Below are 19,209 nucleotides of genomic sequence, written 5' to 3'. Positions count from 1 at the left end.
TCATTAGAGTGAGCCTAATCCAGTATGACTGGTGTCCTTATGAAAGGGGGAGTTTGGACACACACACACACACACGCACACACATACACACACGCAGGGAAGATGATATGAAGAAGCCCACCATGTGCCTAGAATGCCGCATCTGTAAGTCACAGATTGACAAGGATTGCCAACAAACAGCTGAAGCTAGAGGGGTGAGGAAGGACTCTCCCCTACAGCTTTCCAAGAGAGAGCGGAGCCCTGCAGGCACCTTGATCTCAGACTTTGCAGCCTCCACAGCAGGGAGACAATAAATTTCTATTGTTTTAAACCACCCGGTCTTTGGTACTTTGCTACAGCGGCCCTAGGATACGAATACCGTTGACCCCTGAACAATGCAGGAATCAGGCACCTCAATTCTCTTCTGCTCAGTCAAAAATCCACGTGTAACTTTTGACTCGTGAAAAACTTAATAGCCTGCTGTTGACCAGAAGCCTTACTGATAACACGAACATTCAAGTAACACATATTTTGTATGTTGTATCATATACTGTATTCTTCCAATGATACCTACTTTCCCTTAATTTTTTCAGGATTTCTAGGCTATATTTCTAAACTTTGAGTTTTTCCAAAGTGTCACGAATCTCAAAAAACTTTTCCAGTATATTTATTGAAAAAAAGCTGCACATAAGTGGACTGGTGCAGTTCAAATCCATGTTAAGGGCCAACTGTCTAAGCAATGAACAGAATAAAGACTCTCTGCTATGAAACTTACATTTTCCTCAAGGAGACAGACGATAAACAAGATGTGATAGTATTAGGAAGCCCAATGAGGCAAGATATAGGGTTAGAAAATGCCGAGCAAAAGCGGTTTGTGAGTTTAGACAAGGAGGTCAGGAAAGAGCCATCTCACTGGGAAGGTAACATTTGAACAAAGACCTAAACGAAATGAGGCAGCGGGCATGTACTGTCTGGGCACCTCATTCCACACAGAAGGAGCAAGTCCAAAGGCCCTGATCCACATAGCCAGGGAAAAGCAACAGGACAGAGTCAGTGAGGGGCTGAGTGGCTGGAGGTGAGTCCAGGGAGGTAAGGGGCGAGTGGACCGTGGATGGCGTCCAAGGCCACTATAATGACTGTGGCTTTTGCACTGAATGAGATAAGAAGCCCCTGGGGTTTTGCACAGAAGAATGGCATGATCTGACCTAAATTATCAAAGGGTCCCTCTGGCTGCCAGAGAGAGTACAGGCTATAGTAGGTCAAGAGTAGAGGTCACCTGGGAGGCTGTCCCAACAGTGCGAGAGAAGACAGGAATGTGAACCAGTGTGGCAGGGATGAAGTCACCAGAAAGGCTGCACTCGGGAGATTTCAAATGTAAACCTGTCAGAATCTGCCGATGGGGCTGATGTGGGATACAAATCCACCCTTCCATCCATCCATGTTGATTTGAGACCCGAACGATTTGCAGAATGGGGTGACCATTTACAGAGATGGACAGATCTGAGGGAGGTCAGGGTTTTCAGGAGAGGGCGGGGAGAATGGGACCAGGAATCTGCACCTGGACACTTTAAGTGGGAGAGCCCAGCTGTGAACCATTCCTACCTGCCGAAGACCCTGCCTGATACCACTGTGTCTCAGCAGCATTATCATCAGCCTTTTCTCATGGAAATAATCACAATAAATAAATAGCATCCAGTGTGATCTGAAAGGTTCCTGCCATCTGAATCCATGCACAGCAGGGGACTGGAGCTTGCAGTGACAGCTGGAAACAGTCTCCTACGGTTGCTCTTGGGAGACTGGCTGGGCAGACGTCACGGCAGAGGGCGGTGAAGTCAGGAGCAGACAGTGACAGGGCCTTGTCCCGGGCCTCTGCAGACTTGAGCAGGTTCTAAGAGGATGCTCAAGGGAAAGTGAGCACAAGAGAGAGAACTCGGTCCCCACCCTGGTCCCCCTTTTCTGTGCAAAGCATGATTCTGCACATGACAGGGAAGGAATGAAAAGAGCCTCCGAAGGTGACCCCTCCATCTGGGAAAATCTTGGTAGGTCGACCTTTCACTTGCATGTGTTAGAATAAAGGGGAGCCCCACTTTGGGGTTGCCTGGGTGGCTTAGTCAGTTAGGCATCCGACTTCGGCTCAGGGCATGATCTCACAGTTTGTGAGTTCGAGCCCCAAGTCGGGCTCTGTGCGGAGAGCACAGAGCCTGGAGCCTGCTTGGGATTCTGTGTCTCCCTCCCTCTGTCCCTCCCCTGCTTGTGCTCTCTCAAAAATAAACATAAAAAGTTTAATAAAAAATAAAAATAAAAATGGGGAGCCCCACTCCAGAAGATCTAATCTACAAAACTGAGTATACAGAAGAAGCTAATTAAGAGCTCTAGGCTCAGCAGGAAAGTTTATTCCACTTGGGGTAGGGCATGGCGTGCTCAGTCTCTGCTCAAACACCAACCTCACATGTCCCTGCTCCAGCCCACGGCAACGGGCATTAGCACTGACTCAGGAATGGGGACATTTAGAATGGAAAGTGAGGACGGGGGAAAAGAGCTAGGACACCCTGACAGTCCTGCCTCTTAAAGTCCCTGGTCCTCATCCTCTCCAAAGTGACCCACATCTGCACAACCCAAGGTCCCAACGGTGCCTCCCACCACCCCTCCCTGCCCCAGGCCAGTGCTTGGCCCCAGAGATGCGGGACCCAGGGCACAGGCCTATGCTTTGGGGGGTCAGGGCTGCCTTGTGCACAGCCCTCTCAAGAGCCACCATGCCCATGTGAGTGTAACCAGCCTGGTGCATCTGGTTCCCTCAACAGTCCCGGGGCACTCGAGGAGTGGAGAAGAGCCAGGAAACGCATCTTGACTGTGAAGAGTACAAAGGTGGGAAAGAAAAACAGAATCCTCCCGTGCCAGGGTCAGAGATGTAGCCCAGAAAGGAGATGTGACTTCTCCAAGGTCATGAAGCCAGCTAAGAAGACTGGCCAGCCTCGAACTCAGGACTCTGCCCTTTCTCTCGATCCCCTAACAACACCCTGAGTCAGAAGGAGGGGCTTCGTGGGGCTGCTCCTCTATATGATAAATCTAAGGATGGGAACCAGATGCCACGACACAGAAGCAGGAGGACAGCCCTGGTGTTGGGACCCCGATGGGAGGCCACACTCCTGGTCCAGCTTAGCAGTACCAAAGCCTCCCTCTCTGCCAAGAAGGGATGTGAGGATCATAAGCAGTTTTTTCATGGAACAAAGCCCTCCAGCAGCTGCAGACGCTGGCTGAGTCATAGATGAGTCATGGTGGGAGCCTCAGTGAGGAGACTGGCTCTCCCACCCAGCCCCCAACTCCCTGCCCACCTACTGGATGCTAGCAGCCCTGATGGGACCTTTCTCAGGGTCATGCAAGGTCAGAGAGATTTAAGACAAGACTTGGTAGACAGACTTTTAAGTTGCATGTGTTAGAATAAAGAGGAGCCCCACTCCAGAAGATCTAATCTACAAAACTAAGTATACAGAAGCAGCTAATTAAGAGCTCTAGGCACAGCAGGAAAGTTTATTCCACTTTATAATGAGATTCACCACCGGTTTGGGTAGGACATGGCTGTCCTCAGTCTGTGCTGGAACACCAACCTCATGTGTCCCTGCCCAGCCCATGGCCACAGGCATTAGGAACAGCTTTTTCCATTCACAATGGCTACTTCTGAATCATCCCTTTGGCATAGTGGAAAATGGCACAGCCAGAATCTAAAATCTATGGGCATATGAGTTTGGGGGCAAAGATGGGGGAAAGGGCCTACGCCCCTAGTTTGATAGTGAGTTCCTGGAAGGTGAGGCTTTCCTCCCGACTACCGTGGCCATGCGTCCCAAGATCTTGTTTTCTCAAGCCTCCCCTACTGCCTTCACTGTGGCAATAAAATTATTCCACAAGCATTATTTGTAGAGAATGTGCCAAAGATGAACTCCTTTTCCTGCTCTCCTCTAGCTTTGCTTCTGGAAAGGTGGTGATTTGACCTCAAGCAAACTTAAGTTCAAATGCCATTCACTGGTTCACCCTGACTCTCCTAAATTCTGTAGTCTTCCATTTTCTCGCCTGTAAAATGGGAATAATAATGTTTACAATGCTATTATAAGGACTAAAGGTAATGTTTATCAAGCCCCGCAGCACCTAGAATAACAGTGGGTACTCAAATGACAAAAATCACTATTTTTCAGCCACCGGGCGTGCATGGGTGGCTGTGTGAGGCAGGAGCTCTGAATGTTGGCAGGAGTTCATCTTGAAACATGAAGGAATTTAAGAAGGCAAGTTTTAGGGCTGGGCCATTTCAAACAGAGCAGTATGTTTGGAAAGCAGTAAAAAGTGAACAAGATCCTCAGGGAAGCAAAATTGTTATTTCGTAGCATCATCAAAGGGAAAAGTTCGAAGAAAACTGTTAACACGTGAATATGCCAGGCTGTATGTTCCACTGAGCATGGCAGCTTGTGAAATTACAACAAAGCAAGCAGTCCTTTGTTCCGTACTCACCATTGCAAAACGCACGCATCGGAGAAGTTATTAAGACTCATAATGACGTGAAAAAGAGGGACTTTAAACTTATTTAGTCTAACCTTTAATTTTACAGATGGAGAAACTGAGGACAAAGGGACAGCATCGCCTCCCAGTTAGTGGCCTGCTCGTCTTGTCATGTGACGTGAGGTGGCTGTGGAGGGTCCGGCAGAGAAGTCAGGGACACTCGCCGCTGAAGATGCTGGCCTGGCTGGTGTCTGCTACTCTGAAGTTGACCTGCTTCTGAAGCCTGGCCTTTGTGGGAGACGCTTCAGTGCACTCCGAGTGTCTTAACAGGGTGAGGATTTTCAATTGACCCCTTCCCTTTCGTGGATTAGTTCCACCGAGTGACTTGTTAAATGGAAAATACCTGAACTGTGTCATTTCCTCCCTACGCACGGCTATGCTGTTCTTACATTCCAGGGTCTTCTTCTAGCTCATGAAATGCAAAACATTTTTTTTCCCCCTTAAATTAATGAACAGTCTAGCCAGGTTTGAGAGTGTTTCCTGACCTCAGACATTATTGCCTCTTTTTTTTTTTATGTTCATAGGGCACATGACACACATTTATTTGCTATCCAATAAAATATCCCATCCTGCGTTTAGAATATAATTGACAATAAAAACACTTCTTGAGTATTCACATTCTAGTTGGGATAATATACTTGAAAGGTTAACCATCAATTCAAGGCCGTGTGTGATTAAATGCTCCAAAAACTCAGAGGCAAAAATGGCTGCTATTTAATGTGGTCCTACAAGGCCTCAGTGGAGAGGCTAAGGTTGGAGCTGGGTCTGGAAGGATGAGTGATCTTATTGCTATGAGTCCCTGAAGGGCAAGGACCAGGACTTTCCAGCTGTGGAAGTATCTAAAGGGACCACGTTTCTAGTGCCCAGCTCTACTCTGCAATTCGTGTTTGTTGAATCAACTGATGGCTTGTATTAATTGAATTCCCCACTGAATTAATGGAGATAACCGTGGAGGGCTTCCTAGGCTGGGGTAACAACATGAACAAACCCATCATGATGTAGAGATAAGCTTTCTGTGTTAAGAAACCCCAAGAACAGTCCAGCAGCAAGAAGGCTTCCTGTTCAGAAGTGGTAAGAACAACGACCCAGTTTGGTTGGGTTCCTTGAGGCCAAGATAGAAGGGTTTCTGCATTATCCTAAGGCAATGAGGAGTCACAGAAAGTTTTCTAGTTAGGAGGTAAAAAGTATAAGAATTAACCAGAAACAATGGGTGAAAAGGTGAAAGTGGGATGCACTTTAGTTTTGTGTCCACCCAAGAGGAACCCATCCTGGGTTCAAATCCCAGCTCTGTCATTTCTTGGCTGGGCGATCCTACACTTAGCTTCTCAGTTCTTGTGGTTTTTCATATGTGACTTAGAAACAATAATAGGACCTACCACATGGCCACAGGGAGAACTAAATGAGACAATTTTCCAGAAGTAATTGTTAGTATAATGCCTGATGCATCGTGGGCTCTCAAGTAATTCAGAGCTGACGAGAAAGCCCCTGGAAACAAGGACCTCCTTGCCATTTCCCAGCCCCTACAAGTGTTCCACGAGTCCACCATTCGGGCCAGCTCCACAGTCTGTACTGTGTAGTTCATAAATTAGGTTCTATCTTCTCCTTCACGACTGGCCGACTAGAACTTTCACACTACTGATATGCAATCTGTTAGGCAACCGAAATAGCGAACTCAATTCTTGCACCATCTCACCAGCCCGACCAGCTCCTGCCAGGACTGCACTGAAAAGAACTAAAACACTTTTCAGGGAAGTCTCAGAATTCAAAAATCCCTTCTTGGCCAGCTTCAAGGATCAGCCTTCCCCAAGTGGCATTAGACTCCAGCTCACCAGTTCCCAACGTGGGCTGGCAGAACCACAGCTTTGCAGGAAACGCACCATTTCATATGGACTCAAGCATCAGCTAAAAACTGAAAATTACGCGGACTATCTTGCATGTATGACTACAAGGATTGCAAATTCTTTTATGATTAATAAATCACAGTGTCAAATGTTACTGATTTATAACGTTTGTCATTATCTGTTATCTCGATCCACAGATGCTAAATATACCACTACTCCCATGTGAGAGCCTTTAACATCTTTTGACATTTTTAAAAATATTTTTAATGCTTATTTTTGAGAGAGAGAGAGAGCAGGGGAGGGACAGAGAGAGAGGGAGACACAGAATCCGAAGCAGGATCCAGGCTCAGAGCCCAATGAAGGGCTTGAACCCACAAACTGCGAGGTCATGACCTGAGCCAAAGTCGGACATTTAACCGACTGAGCCACCCAGGCGCCCTTCTCTCGACATTTTAAAGCAGAGTGCATGAGTGTGATCGTCAGGAAAAAACACAGGAATGACAAGAAAAAAATTTTAGAACAACTTTCTTCGGTAATACGGAGTCGTGTGTCTAAGTTCAAGATAATGAATAAAATAACCCAGTGATTAAAGCTAATGAAATAAGCAGAAAGGTGTCAGAAATGGCCTTTCCCCTGGACTCCAAGATCCTGGGGGAGATTTTCAACAGTAAGAAACATTTCAAATAGAAGTGTTTACTTCCCTTCCCCTGCCCCACAAAATAGATGTCAGTACACAAAGAGACTCTCTCTACATCCCAGGGTTTTTATCCAGGGAGGACTCAGCCAAGAAAAACATCAGGAAGAAAACTTGAGAAATGTTCACAGTGCCTCCAAATAGCTCCTACCTGTGCGGCCATTCAGGAGAATCGGCTTGCCCTCCAGTTCTCCTTTCATGGGGATGACAGTGATCCTATACTCTGTTCCGGGCTGTAGACCTGCAAACAAGCAGCCGGTGCGCGATGAGTTCCGGCTCCAGAACCTCGCCCCCAGCCCTGCTCTCCCCCAGGGTCTCTCTTGTGAGGGAGCTGAGGGGCTATGCTCCTCACCTGAAGGCTAATCTAAGGCAGAGAAAGGGCGGCAGGACCAGTGGGATACGAGGCGTCGTCGAAAGGCTTATGGGGGAACAGGGGGCCAGAGCGGATGAGGGCCTGATGGAGCTCCTTCCTTGGGCCACCAAGCACAGATCTCCCAGTTTTATTTACAGCCCGAATGTTTTTCTGCCCCCAGCAATCCTTTTCCCTCAAAAGTTTCTTTTCTAATTAGCCTCATTGTATTCCATTATTTTCTTCTTTGCTCTGCCTTTTGCTGTTGTTGTTGCTTGTTATTTCTCTGTAGCAGCAAATCTGAATGACTGTTGTTCACGGCACCTGCACCGATATCCAGACGGGGGCAAAGTGCAGACAAATAGTGGCACGTGTGAGACACACCCACTGTTCTCCGCTCTACAGATGCTGGGAACCTCAAAGATGTCCTTTCAAGATGCAACTCACAGAGCGGACAGCAGAATGAGGCCCCAGAGGAGAACTGAACCACAGCGCTAAGAAGCCTCAGGGCCCCCTCCCCTGCATAGGCCACTTCCAAGGGTATTCACACGGGTATTCATGATTGTGTATTATTTTCCCTAAAGAGAGCCCTGAGAATTCTATAAGCTTCAGGAGCCACAAAACATGATCCAGCCCTGCAGGTCCCATTTCTTTAGCAACCATCAGATTTTCAGCATTCAGCAGATTCACTTGGTCAGTTGGGACAGGACATCCCCACCCAGGCCTCCCAGTATGACTCCCCATGCAACATGCCAAACAACCCAGTCTCTCTCTCTCTCTCATTCTCTCTCTCTCTCTCTCTCTCTCTCTCTCTCTCACACACACACACACACACACACACACACACACACACAGCTCTTCCAAAAGGAACATCTGTGCCACTATATCCACCCTGAGACACAGGCAGTTTTCAAGAGCACATTGGGCCTATGATCTGTTGACCAGGTGCTCTGAGATTCCAGTCAGCTCTGGGATGCTGGAGCACAGTGTGCAGGCCTACAGAATGGGCTCACATCTCGTAGTTTCCAGGGTCAGAGTTCAAGTGATTCCTAGGGCCCCAGGAGCCTCTGTGCACTGTCCCCACCTTGGCATCCATGGCGAACATCTCACATGCCCAGTGTTGGCTCTTACCAGTGATGTCATATCGGCTCTTGGGGTCACTGCTCCTGGGCACGGTGACCTCAGCCACCTCCTGCCCTGTCAGAGGGCCATACTGAAGCTTGTAGTAGTCCACCTCGGTCGGGGGATTCTCCCACTCCACATCCAGGGAGCTCTCGGTCTCCTCTGTCACCCACGCGGTGCCAAGCACAGCCGGATCTAGGGCAGGGGTCAAGGAAGGCAGGAGAAAGCAGTGAAGAGCAGAGGTCCAGCAGGTCTGTAACAGGCCATTGGCTACCAGGTCAGTGCCCTTTCTTGACACGTTGAGAACGTGCTTCAGCCCAGGACACAGTCCTTAACAGGTGTCTCAAGACTACCAAAGTAGCAAATAAACTATTGGTCCTCACATTATCCATGGAGGGAAGACTATCTTCTGGGAAAGCCTCCTGTCTCCCATCCCTTCCCATCAGATGCCAGGCTGCCCCCCTGCCCAAGCTGCCATGGGCCAAGTCCTGGGCCACACCTCTCCAACCAGCCATCCAAACCTCCAGAACCTCCAGATCCCGGATCCAACCAGTCATCCAAACCACCAGGCCCTGGGGGCAGACTGCTCTGAATGAAACACCCCCTGTAGCAGAAGTGACTCAAGAATCACAGAAGGGTCCCTCAAAGACTGCACCCCAGCATGAGGCACTCAGGCCCTCCCATGTAAAGTGTGGGAAACGCATTTGAAATTTTAAAATTTTCTCGTCCTCTGTCTCCCAAATTATAGCTCCTTCCTCACCTCTCAGATTCTCCTATGAGGACTAACGCTAAGCCAAACTATATAGTAGTTTGGTGAACTTTAGCTTGGTCCTTCTGAGGATCCTTCTTGCACTTTCTACCACAGTTTAGACCTGGCGCCCTCAGCTGCCCAACCTGTCCAGCCTGCAAAGGAGAGTTATTGGGCCCATTTGTTCACAGCAAGTATTAATGGCTCAATATTTCCCCCCTCCCCTAAGAAAACAATGGAATTATAATGATGAATACAAAAAAGAATGGATTCCTGGTGTGGCTCCAAGGGAAGAACTTTTGAGTGGTGGCTGGGGAGGGGACCCATTCTCTGGGAGCACTTTGCATTCCAAAGGCCGTATCCCAGGTGGATGTGGTCTGACCTGAAGTCTGGAACAGGGAAGACAAGTCCCTAGACTCCCCAGCCTTGCCCTTCTCCTCGGTCACATGCCCACCTTCACCACCTTGGCGGTGCTCCCACCTAGGCCTACTGACCACTTGTCAAGGACATGGGACAGAGAATCTGTGCATTAGGAAGGGGGTGAACATGGTGTTCTCAAGGTCCCTCAGCTCTGAATGTTCCTGATTCACTGTTATGAACAAAGAAGCTCACAGAACCTTTTCTCTGAAGAATTTCTTCCCACCTACTGGCTTCTACCTGCCAGCCTCCAGGCTCTTCCTTCGAAGGTGGGAATTCCTTGAGGGAACAGGTCAAGACGTGAGTAATGGAAGTGACTCAAGAATCACAGAAGGGTCCTACTCAGCTCACAAATGAAAAAGTGGAGACTTAATGAAAATATTCAAGATTATTTTGGGGATAAGTATCTCTCGGACTGAGGCTCCCCTGAGGAGCAAATAAGAATGGGTTTAACATGAATCAGATTAGACAGAAAGACAAGCTTCGCAGTTACAAGATTTTACAAGTCCCTAGAGCAGAAGCCAAGAGGGGTTACTAAGACTTTCAGAACAGATGTCTCTGCTCTTCATTGGGAAGCTTGGGGCACTGGCCTGTCTGAAGGCGAAGGCAGCCACAGACAACAACGGGAGAAAGAGAAAAGCAGCCCAACAGTGGGGGGCTGGCCTGGTTCTCACTGGGTTGGCTTGGGTGTGCTCCCATTGAACATAAATGGTTGCACAGAACATCAATATCAGATAAGCCACTGTGTGGCCATGACAGATCAAGACAAAACAGGACCATTCTGTGATTGTGTCTGAACACAGACAAAAATGTGAACAATGGTCCAAACCACAAAAACCACTAAATATTCTCTCTCCTGATATGAGTGACTACCCTTTCTTTATTGATGATGGCTTTAGCCTCCCTCTAGTCTGTTCTTTCTAGATAAGGTTCACTAAGTTACCATAGAATTAACTCCCCTTCCCGACAGCATGCAAGCCAAAACAAACCCCTGCTGGCTTTGACTTCCCCCAAATCACCTAAATACAAGTCCCAATTGTATCCCAGTCCTTTCTAAAGCTCTTACAGAGATGCTCACAGCCCCTGCAGTGAGCTGTCCCACCCCCAACAGTCAATAAACCCAACCTGCTCAACTCCAGAAGTGTTCCAAGGGGTCTATGGCTGGAGGGGGGTGACAAAAGCAATTGCAAATTGTGCTCCCAGGAGGACAGGTCCTTCATGGCCCTTTCCATCACAGAGCCATCCCTATCTCCACTGCCAAACAGGATAGGCAACTGAAATGTTTCTGCAGAGACATGTGCCCCAAACCCCATCCATCCAGGTCTTCCTGGATCTTTCCCCAGGAGTTTAGCAAAGGGTGGAGGCCAATGATTTTTATCAGCATCCAAAACACTATGCCTGGTACATAGTAGATGTTCAGTAAAACATGATGAGTGCATATATGGATCAGACTCACTCAAATAATAGGTTTCTCCAAGTCCTTGAAGATCTAAGAACTTTCATGAGAAAACAAGAAATTCTAAATAGTAAGCAGTGATGTCTGTCCTTCCAAACACTGTGGTAACATTAGGTGGTGTGCTGGAACCTCTGTCCCTCCAGATCCATCCTCTATCCTCCTGTCTCCCAGATTATGACCTCTATGAATTGTGTTAGTCAGATTCTCTTGCCCTCTGGATTCTAGTTAAGTTCAGCCAGTGAGTCACCAGGAGATCAGAGGGCAGGATAGAGAGTTCAGGCAACTGTTCTCCTCCCCTTGCCTCCCCCCCTTCCTTCTCCTTCCCTCCAGGTGGACCGCCTGCATCTCTACCCAAAGCGCCTCCTCAGGCAACCCTCTCCCACAGCTCTTTTTGGGTTCCAGTACCAACCTCCATCCCTGACCCTTCAGAATGAGGCGATCCCCACTGATGCCAGTCCTATAGTGTTTCGCCAGCCAAATCCTACCCAAGCCTCTTCGCTAGCTGTCTTCAATTACACTGTTTGTTCTCTCTCTTAGCAAGATAAATCTGATGCAGGGCGCTTCAGCAAATCTTCACCCATCCCAGCTTGAACTTGCTGAATGGCTTCAAAGGCTCAACGAGGGCTTGGGTGCGCAGATGTGCTCCTTGGCTGCTTGTGTGTGGTGCAGGGCAATCAGACCTTACTATTCTCAGGGGGGCAGAGAAGTGCCTTTGAGCCCCAACCCAGCAGGCTCTATCACTGACTTGGAGGAGCAGAGAGAGGGGAGCAAGAACTGAGATTTTTCTCCAGAAATTAGGATTGCAGCAGCTACGCTTTTCAACCCCAAATCAGGGCAATGTTCTGAGTAGTTGAAGGGTATTTGCAGGGACGATGGAAGAAAGCATTTAAAATGGGGCCTTTCCTGGGAAACCTGGCTGCTTCCTCACCCGTGGTGGCAAGCAGATGCTGTGGGCGGCTGGAAACCTCCTTCTTCACGTTGCGCAGGGTAACCATGTACTTGGTGCCAGGCAGCAAACCGAGGATCTCATAGCTGTGCTGCTCCTTCGGCACTTGGATCTGCTTCCCAGAGAGCTCCTCTCCCAGGGGGTAGTAGCTGAGGAGGTAGTGGTCCACCTCGCTGGCCGGCTCCCAGCTCACCAGCAGGGAATCCTCTGTGCTCTTGAGCAGCTGCAGGCCCTGAGGGGCCACCACTGTATGCAGAACAGGAACAGGTGTGCAGAGGGTGAAGCAAGCGAGGGGAGGGGGGATGCATAGCCAGTGTACATTCACTGAGCACCTACTATACACTTAACACCGTGGTGGCAGGTATGAGAGCACAAAGAAGCCGTGCTGAGCACCCCTCTGGACACCCCTCCCCACGCACCCGCCGGAAGTTACGTGAGGGGGAGTTCACCCTGATCCCGTCATCGCCACACACACACACACACACACACACACACACACACAGCACCATCAGATCACATATGATCAGTGGTCCCGCAACCTAGAACTTATTAATGAATGCCCACCCCAGGGCCCCACCCCAGGCCCGCCGAATCAGACACGCAGGCCGAGCCAGCAATCTGTGTTTAATAAGCCCTCTGGGGGCTCTGGCGTGCGTGGGCTGGACGTCGAGTCCCCCCCCCCCCCCGCCGTCCACGAGCACCAAGTGTAACAGGGTCTGAGGGTACCCGCCCCCAGCAGGGAAAGGAGAGAGTCGGGAGTCGGCGCTCTCACCCTGGGCGCAGTCCGGGCCGCTGAAGCCCTCCTCGCAGTAACACTCGCCCGTGTCGCAGAAGCCGTGGCCGCTGCAGTCGCCGGGGCAGCGGCGCTCGCTGCAGTCCTCGGACGTGAAGTCCTCGTGGCACCGGCACGCGCCGCGCACGCACACACCGTGGCCGCTGCAGTTCTCGGGGCAGGCGGGGTAGGCGCAGTCGGCGCCCACGTAGGGCGCGTCGCACTCGCAGCGGCCGTCCACGCAGCGCCCGTGGCCGCTGCACGCCCCGGGGCAGGCGGGCCGCTCGCATGCGGCGCCCTCCCAGCCCTGCTCGCAGCGGCAGCCGCAGGTCTCGGGGGAGAAGGTCCCGTGGCCGCTGCAGTGGCCGTTGGCACCTGCCGGCGAGAGGAAGGTAGGCTGGAGGGGGTGCGGGCCGGCGAGCGGGCCTCTCCCTTCCCTGGAGCTCCGGTAAGAGCGGGCTGGTGGGCCCTGGGCACTGTCTTTGAAGGAGAGCAGGGCCCCTGCAGAAGACTAGGGTCCGCCCTTTCCGCCCCCTCTCTCCCCGACCGGCCGGACTCTGACCTGTGACATCCACAAACTGTGCCCTCCTTTTATGCCCCCAAAGCCATGGGAAGTCCCCTTCCCCTCCCCTTCTCATCCAAGTGCTCAGGTGAATTCGGGTTCCCTCTGCTCTAAACGGCAGAAATTACTTAGGACGTTTAAGAATGGGGGCGCGTTCACGTCCGCAGCCTGGGCGTCCTCGCGCCAGCGCAGAAGCTCGTCTTGTCTTGGCTGGAGGTTGCTGGACCTAGCAAGGCCGGGTCCTTGGAAGATGAGCCCAAACTGAATCCTGGCAAAGGGGGCCTCCAGAAGCTACAAACCGGCCGCGTCTCACTACGGGGGTGAGGGACGGGAGAAGGGATCACCCAGGCTCCCCTCTCTGACCCCAGGCAGCAAGAGGCAGTTGGAGGCCCTGGCCCTTCAACAGCCCGGCTCCTGCTTCTCAGAACACCCTCTCTCCTTCCTAGAAACTTTGGACGTGCAGGCTCCTCGGCAATCCCGTGCTGTTTCATTCACGGCAGTGTCCCTGATGCCTAGTTCTGTGTCTGGTACATAGGAGGCGCTCTCAACGGTATCACTTCCTCCAGCATGAACAGGTACGCCAACATACCACTGGATAATCGGATCAGCTTTCGTAATTATCAGCTATGGGCCAGGGAACTTATGTACGGCATCTAGGGTCCTCAGAACTAGACTAGTGGATAGAGTTTTCCTAACTGGGCAGTTTAGAAAACTTCAGGAACTGACCCAGAGTCACACAACTAAAAAGCAGCGAAACCCATCTGTACCCAGTCCTGTCTAGCTCCAAGGCTGACCGTCCTTCCTGTCTTTCCCACTGGCTTCCCCTTCCAGTAGAGATTGGATCCACAGGTCAAACAGCACCCAGAAGTGTAAACTCAGGAGTCCAGACTCCCTTTCAGGGTTGCCGGTCCCTCAGCACCTGGGTAGCTCAGTTGGCTAAGGGAGTGACTTTGGCTTGGGTCATAATCTCACAGTTCGTGGGTTCAAGCCCCTCATCGGGCTCTGTGCTGGCAGCTCTGAGCCTGGAGCCTGCTTCAGATGCTGGGTCTCCCTCTCTCTGCCCCTCCCCCGCTCACACTCTGTCTCTCAGAAATGAATAAACGTTAAAGATTTTTTCTACAAAGAGTTGCTGGTCCCTCTCTACTGAGGCTTGCAGATGCTTCCTGGAGCTAGTGTCAAAGATGAGACCCCCACCCCACCCTCAGAAAACCCAGAGGGAGGTGGGCGCACACCAGACCCCCACAGGACACCTGGCATGTGGAAGGCGCCCGTTAGTTGTTTGTTGAATGAATACCAGATGGTAAAAGCTCACCGGCAACTTGGCAGCAGCGCTGAACATCACACCGCTCCTTCACCTCCGCCATCTCTTCCTCCAGCTTCTTGACTCGGGCCTGGAGGGCTTGGACGCTGCCTGCCAGCTCACAGTCCTTCTGTGGCGTCTGCAGGCGGATGTTGTGCCTGAAGATGATGTTCTGTTCCTCGGCCTCCCCTGAGGCCAGGAGCAAGGCTCCATCGTCACTAAGGGGCTGGGGGTCAGTCTCGACCTGGACCAGAGCGGACTTGGGCACATCAATCTTGTAGGTGTGGCTGACAGTAACCTGTGGCTCCTTGTCGCTGCAGCCCTGAGGCTCGAGGGTGGCCGGGGCTGAGGCCACCAACAGCACAGAGCCAAAGAGGAGCCCCAGGGGGAAGCAGAACATCCCCCGGAGACCCATCCTTGGGGAGACAGGGAGCAGATGCTCTCAGAGACCTGTATCCAGAAAAGATGCAAACGAAAGCCATGAAGATTTGCTGGTGGAAATTGCCCTTTATAGTGGATTCGAAGAGTCCACAGGAAGCTGAGAACCCAGCAGAACTACATCCTATATCTCCTAAGGATCCAAACTAAATTTTGTGTTCTTTCTCCTGCTTCCTGTGTTTGCTTACACCATTCACTCCCTGGGAGACCCTCCTCTTCACCTCTAATTCAATACTCACCTCACGAATAGTGACAAGGAAAACAATTGCGACCAGGCTTTGATCTCCCCATCCCTGATCTAAACCACACACCGAGTAATACCCTCCCCATTAACACCACCTACAGAACAGCCGCACCTAGAGAGCATGCTGTGTGCCAGGCACTGTCCTAAATGTTCTGCATTGATTACCTTATTCGAGCCTCACAACAATGCTTCGCAGAATATACTATTACTACCCCATTTTGCAGATACAGAAACTGAGACTCAGCTTCCTAAAGTGACTTGCCCACAGGCAAACAGCCAAGATGGCCGAATTTGAATCCAGAGACCATGCTCATATTCACTTTGTCACGCTGCTTTGCACACGTGAGGAAACCAAGGTTCAAGGGACTGAGCAAGTTGTCCCAGGTGCCATGGCCAGGAAGGGCAGAGCCTGTCTTCGGACCCCAGGCCAGGGTCCTGCTCACCACCTCTGCCTGCGAGCCAGCAAAAGATGAGAACTTCTAATACAAATAATTCTTCCGTGAAGCCTTCTCTCATGCCCCCCCCACCCCCCCATCTCACTACAGCTGGAAACTACTAGCTCTCCTGCTGAGCATTCAGAGAAATGTATTGGTTCCTCTGTGAGTCTCTTCACGGTCTACCTTGTGTTACAGTTACTCTTGTATGCCGTTTGTCTCCCCATGAGGCTGTCAGCCTCTTAAGGACAGGACCCAAGGCTGGTCCCTCCCGGAGCCCTCCCAAGGCAGGAGCAAAGAGCCACCCAAGCCAAGGGGTTCAGTCACCCTCAAATCCGTGCTCAGTGGCCTGGTTTGTCAGTCAGGCCGGGCCACCCTGGCAGGAGCAGGCGATTAGGTTTCGCCTCTGGTTTGGCCCCCAGGAGGTGTGAGCCTTCCTTCATCAGTGTGGAGAAGGACCTCTGTCTCCAGCTCCTATCCAGGATGGCACGTTCTTGACCACTATCAGACCGAGGCCGGGCAGACACAGGAGACCTAGCCAGTGCCTCACATTCGCTCAGGGGCACTCACTCACCAGAACACCTCTCAGCTGGGCTGTCATGGCCCCCCTTTGCTAGAAACCGAGCTGCAGGGCTGCCTCCGGCCAATGGGCTTCTGTGACCAACTCACGACTCGTAAGCGTTTGTACCGAGACTGAAGTCAGGAAGCCTTGTCCTTTCCTGGAGGTGATGTCCCAGTCAAGCCCAGGCTCTCCCTCCCCATTATAAGAGGCAGTGACAATGTGCTGGAAAAACAAATCAGGTCCTAGGTGTGTAGCCTCGCGAAGGCTCCTTATCCTCCTGTTAACCATCATCCTCTGGTAAAGTGGGAATGATAACACCTGTTTCCCGCATTGTATGAGGAGAGCGCTTCGTGCCATGCCAAGCACATGGTAAGTGCTCAATAAATGAGGTTTGGGTTTTAATCAACTACTGAGTATGACTTCCTTTTCTTTCTCATCTTTTCTATTGTGAAGGGTGATATCTGTCCTGAAAAGAGCATGCAACAAAAATGGTGTCATTTTTAGTGAATTGTTACAAAGGCAACAGCCAGGGAACCACCACCCAGCTTAAGACCTAGAACGTCGCGAGCCTCCGGAAGCCCCCCACAGGCCCTCATATGATCCTGCCTCTTTTCCCTATCAGTAGTCAGAGTCAACCATCCAAAGAGTTGATCTGGACAGGTAACTCCGTTGGTCAGAAAAGGAAGAAAGCCTCGTTGAGCCAAATTCTCATACTTTGTATGAGTTATCTTTTCTAAGAGTCCTCATTTATTTAGTATGAAGAAGTGGAGGATGAAGGTCCCTGGCAGCATTATTATTAGAAGTGACAATAAAAACATTACAAGAATACTATATGTTATTTGTCAAGTTGCTGCTTGGTGCCAGGCATTGGCCAGGTGCATTAATCCTCATAATTAAACTCCACAGCTGCTAAATAAGGTCAGGGCCAGTCTGCCTACCCTGGGTGAGGAGCCAGATGTGAAAGGCAAAGTCACTTACCGGGGGGTGTCCAACTAGTAAGTGGCCCAGTCGGGATTCAACACTAGGTCCATCTGATTGCAAGCCTGCACTTGCTCTACGTCAATACAACATTCTGACACTAATAACACATGAGCTCAGGATGTACCTTCCCTATGCAATTCCCTCCTTTGGCCTGACACCCTGTGTGTTGGGCCCAAGGGACGTGCTACCACTCTGAACTAAACAGAGCAGCCCCAAAGGAGAGTTCTTCTTCATATCACCCCTTAGCCCCCTCACTCCTTCTTGGCTCTTCCTATAATCCAAAGCATGCGTTATTGCTAATCATAATCATCGTAGCTCACCTTTTCTGAGCACTTACTATGTCCCAGGAACTGGACTCAACACCCTGCAGACATAATGGTCAGTGGGACATTTCTTGTTGGCGTGGGATTTGGACAGTGGGTGGTAAGTGCCCACACATTTTTTTAAATTTTTTATGTTTATTTTTGAGAGAGAGAGAGTGCGTGCACGGGTGAGGGGCAGAGCGAGCAGGAGACACAGAATCCGAAGCAGGCTCCAGGCTCTGAGCTGTCAGCACAGAGCCCGGCGTGGGGCTCAAACTCACAAAGCATGAGATCATGATCTTAGCAGAAGTCAGATGCTTTACCAACTGAGCCACCCAGACACCCCAGTGCCCACACATTTTAAAGAGAGACATTCTACTGGATCTCTTCTGCAGGCAGGTTGGTCTGAATAGGAGGTGGAGGGCAAAAAGACCAGCGTCTGCCCCTTGCCCAGAGGAATTCAGAGGCGGGGGTTGCCTAGAACAGCCTGCATAGCAGAGATTGGAGGGAGGCTACAGTAGGAGAGACCTGCACCCCAGAGTTTGGGGAGACAAGACTATGTTAAGTCCTGCCGTAGGTCATAGTCCTGTGTAAATCTATGCAACTTACCATGGGGGGGGGCAGAGCTGAGGGGCAGCCCCCTGGCTCAGCAGGAGTATGCTTCCCCAGTGGACAAACCACAGGAGGAGTTTCCCAGGAGGTAGAATGAAGACCGTCTAAAAACCCGGGACAGAGTCGCACAAGAGGGAGCTGATGGAGCCAGCCCTGGGAGCAGCTGCCACAAGGGCATCGGAAGGAACTACGATGGCTCTAACTAGGTAAAAATCCCTTTTCCCTTCTCTCTGACTCCCCTCCCTGCTGCTGACCTGGAGAAGGCAGAAACAGCCGGGCAAGTTGGGGGAGGCAGTGGAGGAAGGAAGCCACCAGGCTCACCACCTGCCCCCTGGCGTGTCTGTGGACTCAGGCCCAAGCTGGGTGAAAAGAAAACATGTGGCCTGGATAAGAGATTGAAGCTCTCATATTGGACGGGCATGCCCTTCACAAAAGGGTTTTCTTCCAATACCAAAAATAACCAGAAAAGCTCTGGAATCTGCTTGAGATTTTTATCAGAGGATGGGGTGGGGGGGGTGAGGAGGGCCAGGAGAGCAAGTCAGAAGGCAGGTATAGGATAAAAATAATATTTCAAGGGGTGCCTGGGTGGCTCAGTTAAGCGTCAGATTCTTGGTTTTGGTTCAAGTCGAGATCTCTCAGTTTGTGAGTTCGAGCCCCGCACTGGGCTCTGCACTGGCAGCACAGAGCCTGCTGGGATTCTTTCTGTCTCTCCCTCTCTCTCTGCCCTTCCCCTGCTCGTGCTCGCTCACTTTCTCTCTCTCTCTCTCTTTCTCTCTCTCTCTGTCTCAATAAATAAGCAAAAACTCAAAAAAGATAAGATATTTCACAATTGCTATCTTCAAAAGTTCAACCCAACGGTAGCACAGTTACACGCATAGCTGTGTGTTCACTCCCCGAAATGGGGA

General features: G+C 50.7%; 1 protein-coding gene across 1 annotated transcript in view; it reads right to left on the bottom strand.

Annotated features, from left to right (window-relative positions):
* Nucleotides 1-15,146, bottom strand: part of TNN (tenascin N) — a 53,941-nt gene extending 38,795 nt beyond the window's left edge. The window contains exons 1-5 of the mRNA XM_030303384.2: nt 14,744-15,146; nt 12,870-13,244; nt 12,080-12,343; nt 8,540-8,725; nt 7,211-7,300 (exon numbers count right to left, since the gene is read on the bottom strand). Coding sequence (XP_030159244.1) covers nt 7,211-7,300; nt 8,540-8,725; nt 12,080-12,343; nt 12,870-13,244; nt 14,744-15,146 — 1,318 coding nt within the window. The remainder of the gene's footprint in view (nt 1-7,210; nt 7,301-8,539; nt 8,726-12,079; nt 12,344-12,869; nt 13,245-14,743) is intronic.
* Nucleotides 15,147-19,209: the final 4,063 nt, after the last annotated feature.

This window comes from Lynx canadensis, chromosome F1, assembly GCF_007474595.2.
Source record: "Lynx canadensis isolate LIC74 chromosome F1, mLynCan4.pri.v2, whole genome shotgun sequence".
In the NCBI taxonomy this organism is placed as follows: domain Eukaryota; kingdom Metazoa; phylum Chordata; class Mammalia; order Carnivora; family Felidae; genus Lynx; species Lynx canadensis.
The sequence above is the reverse complement of the archived record's forward strand: the minus strand, read 5'-3'. Positions and strand labels throughout refer to the sequence as shown.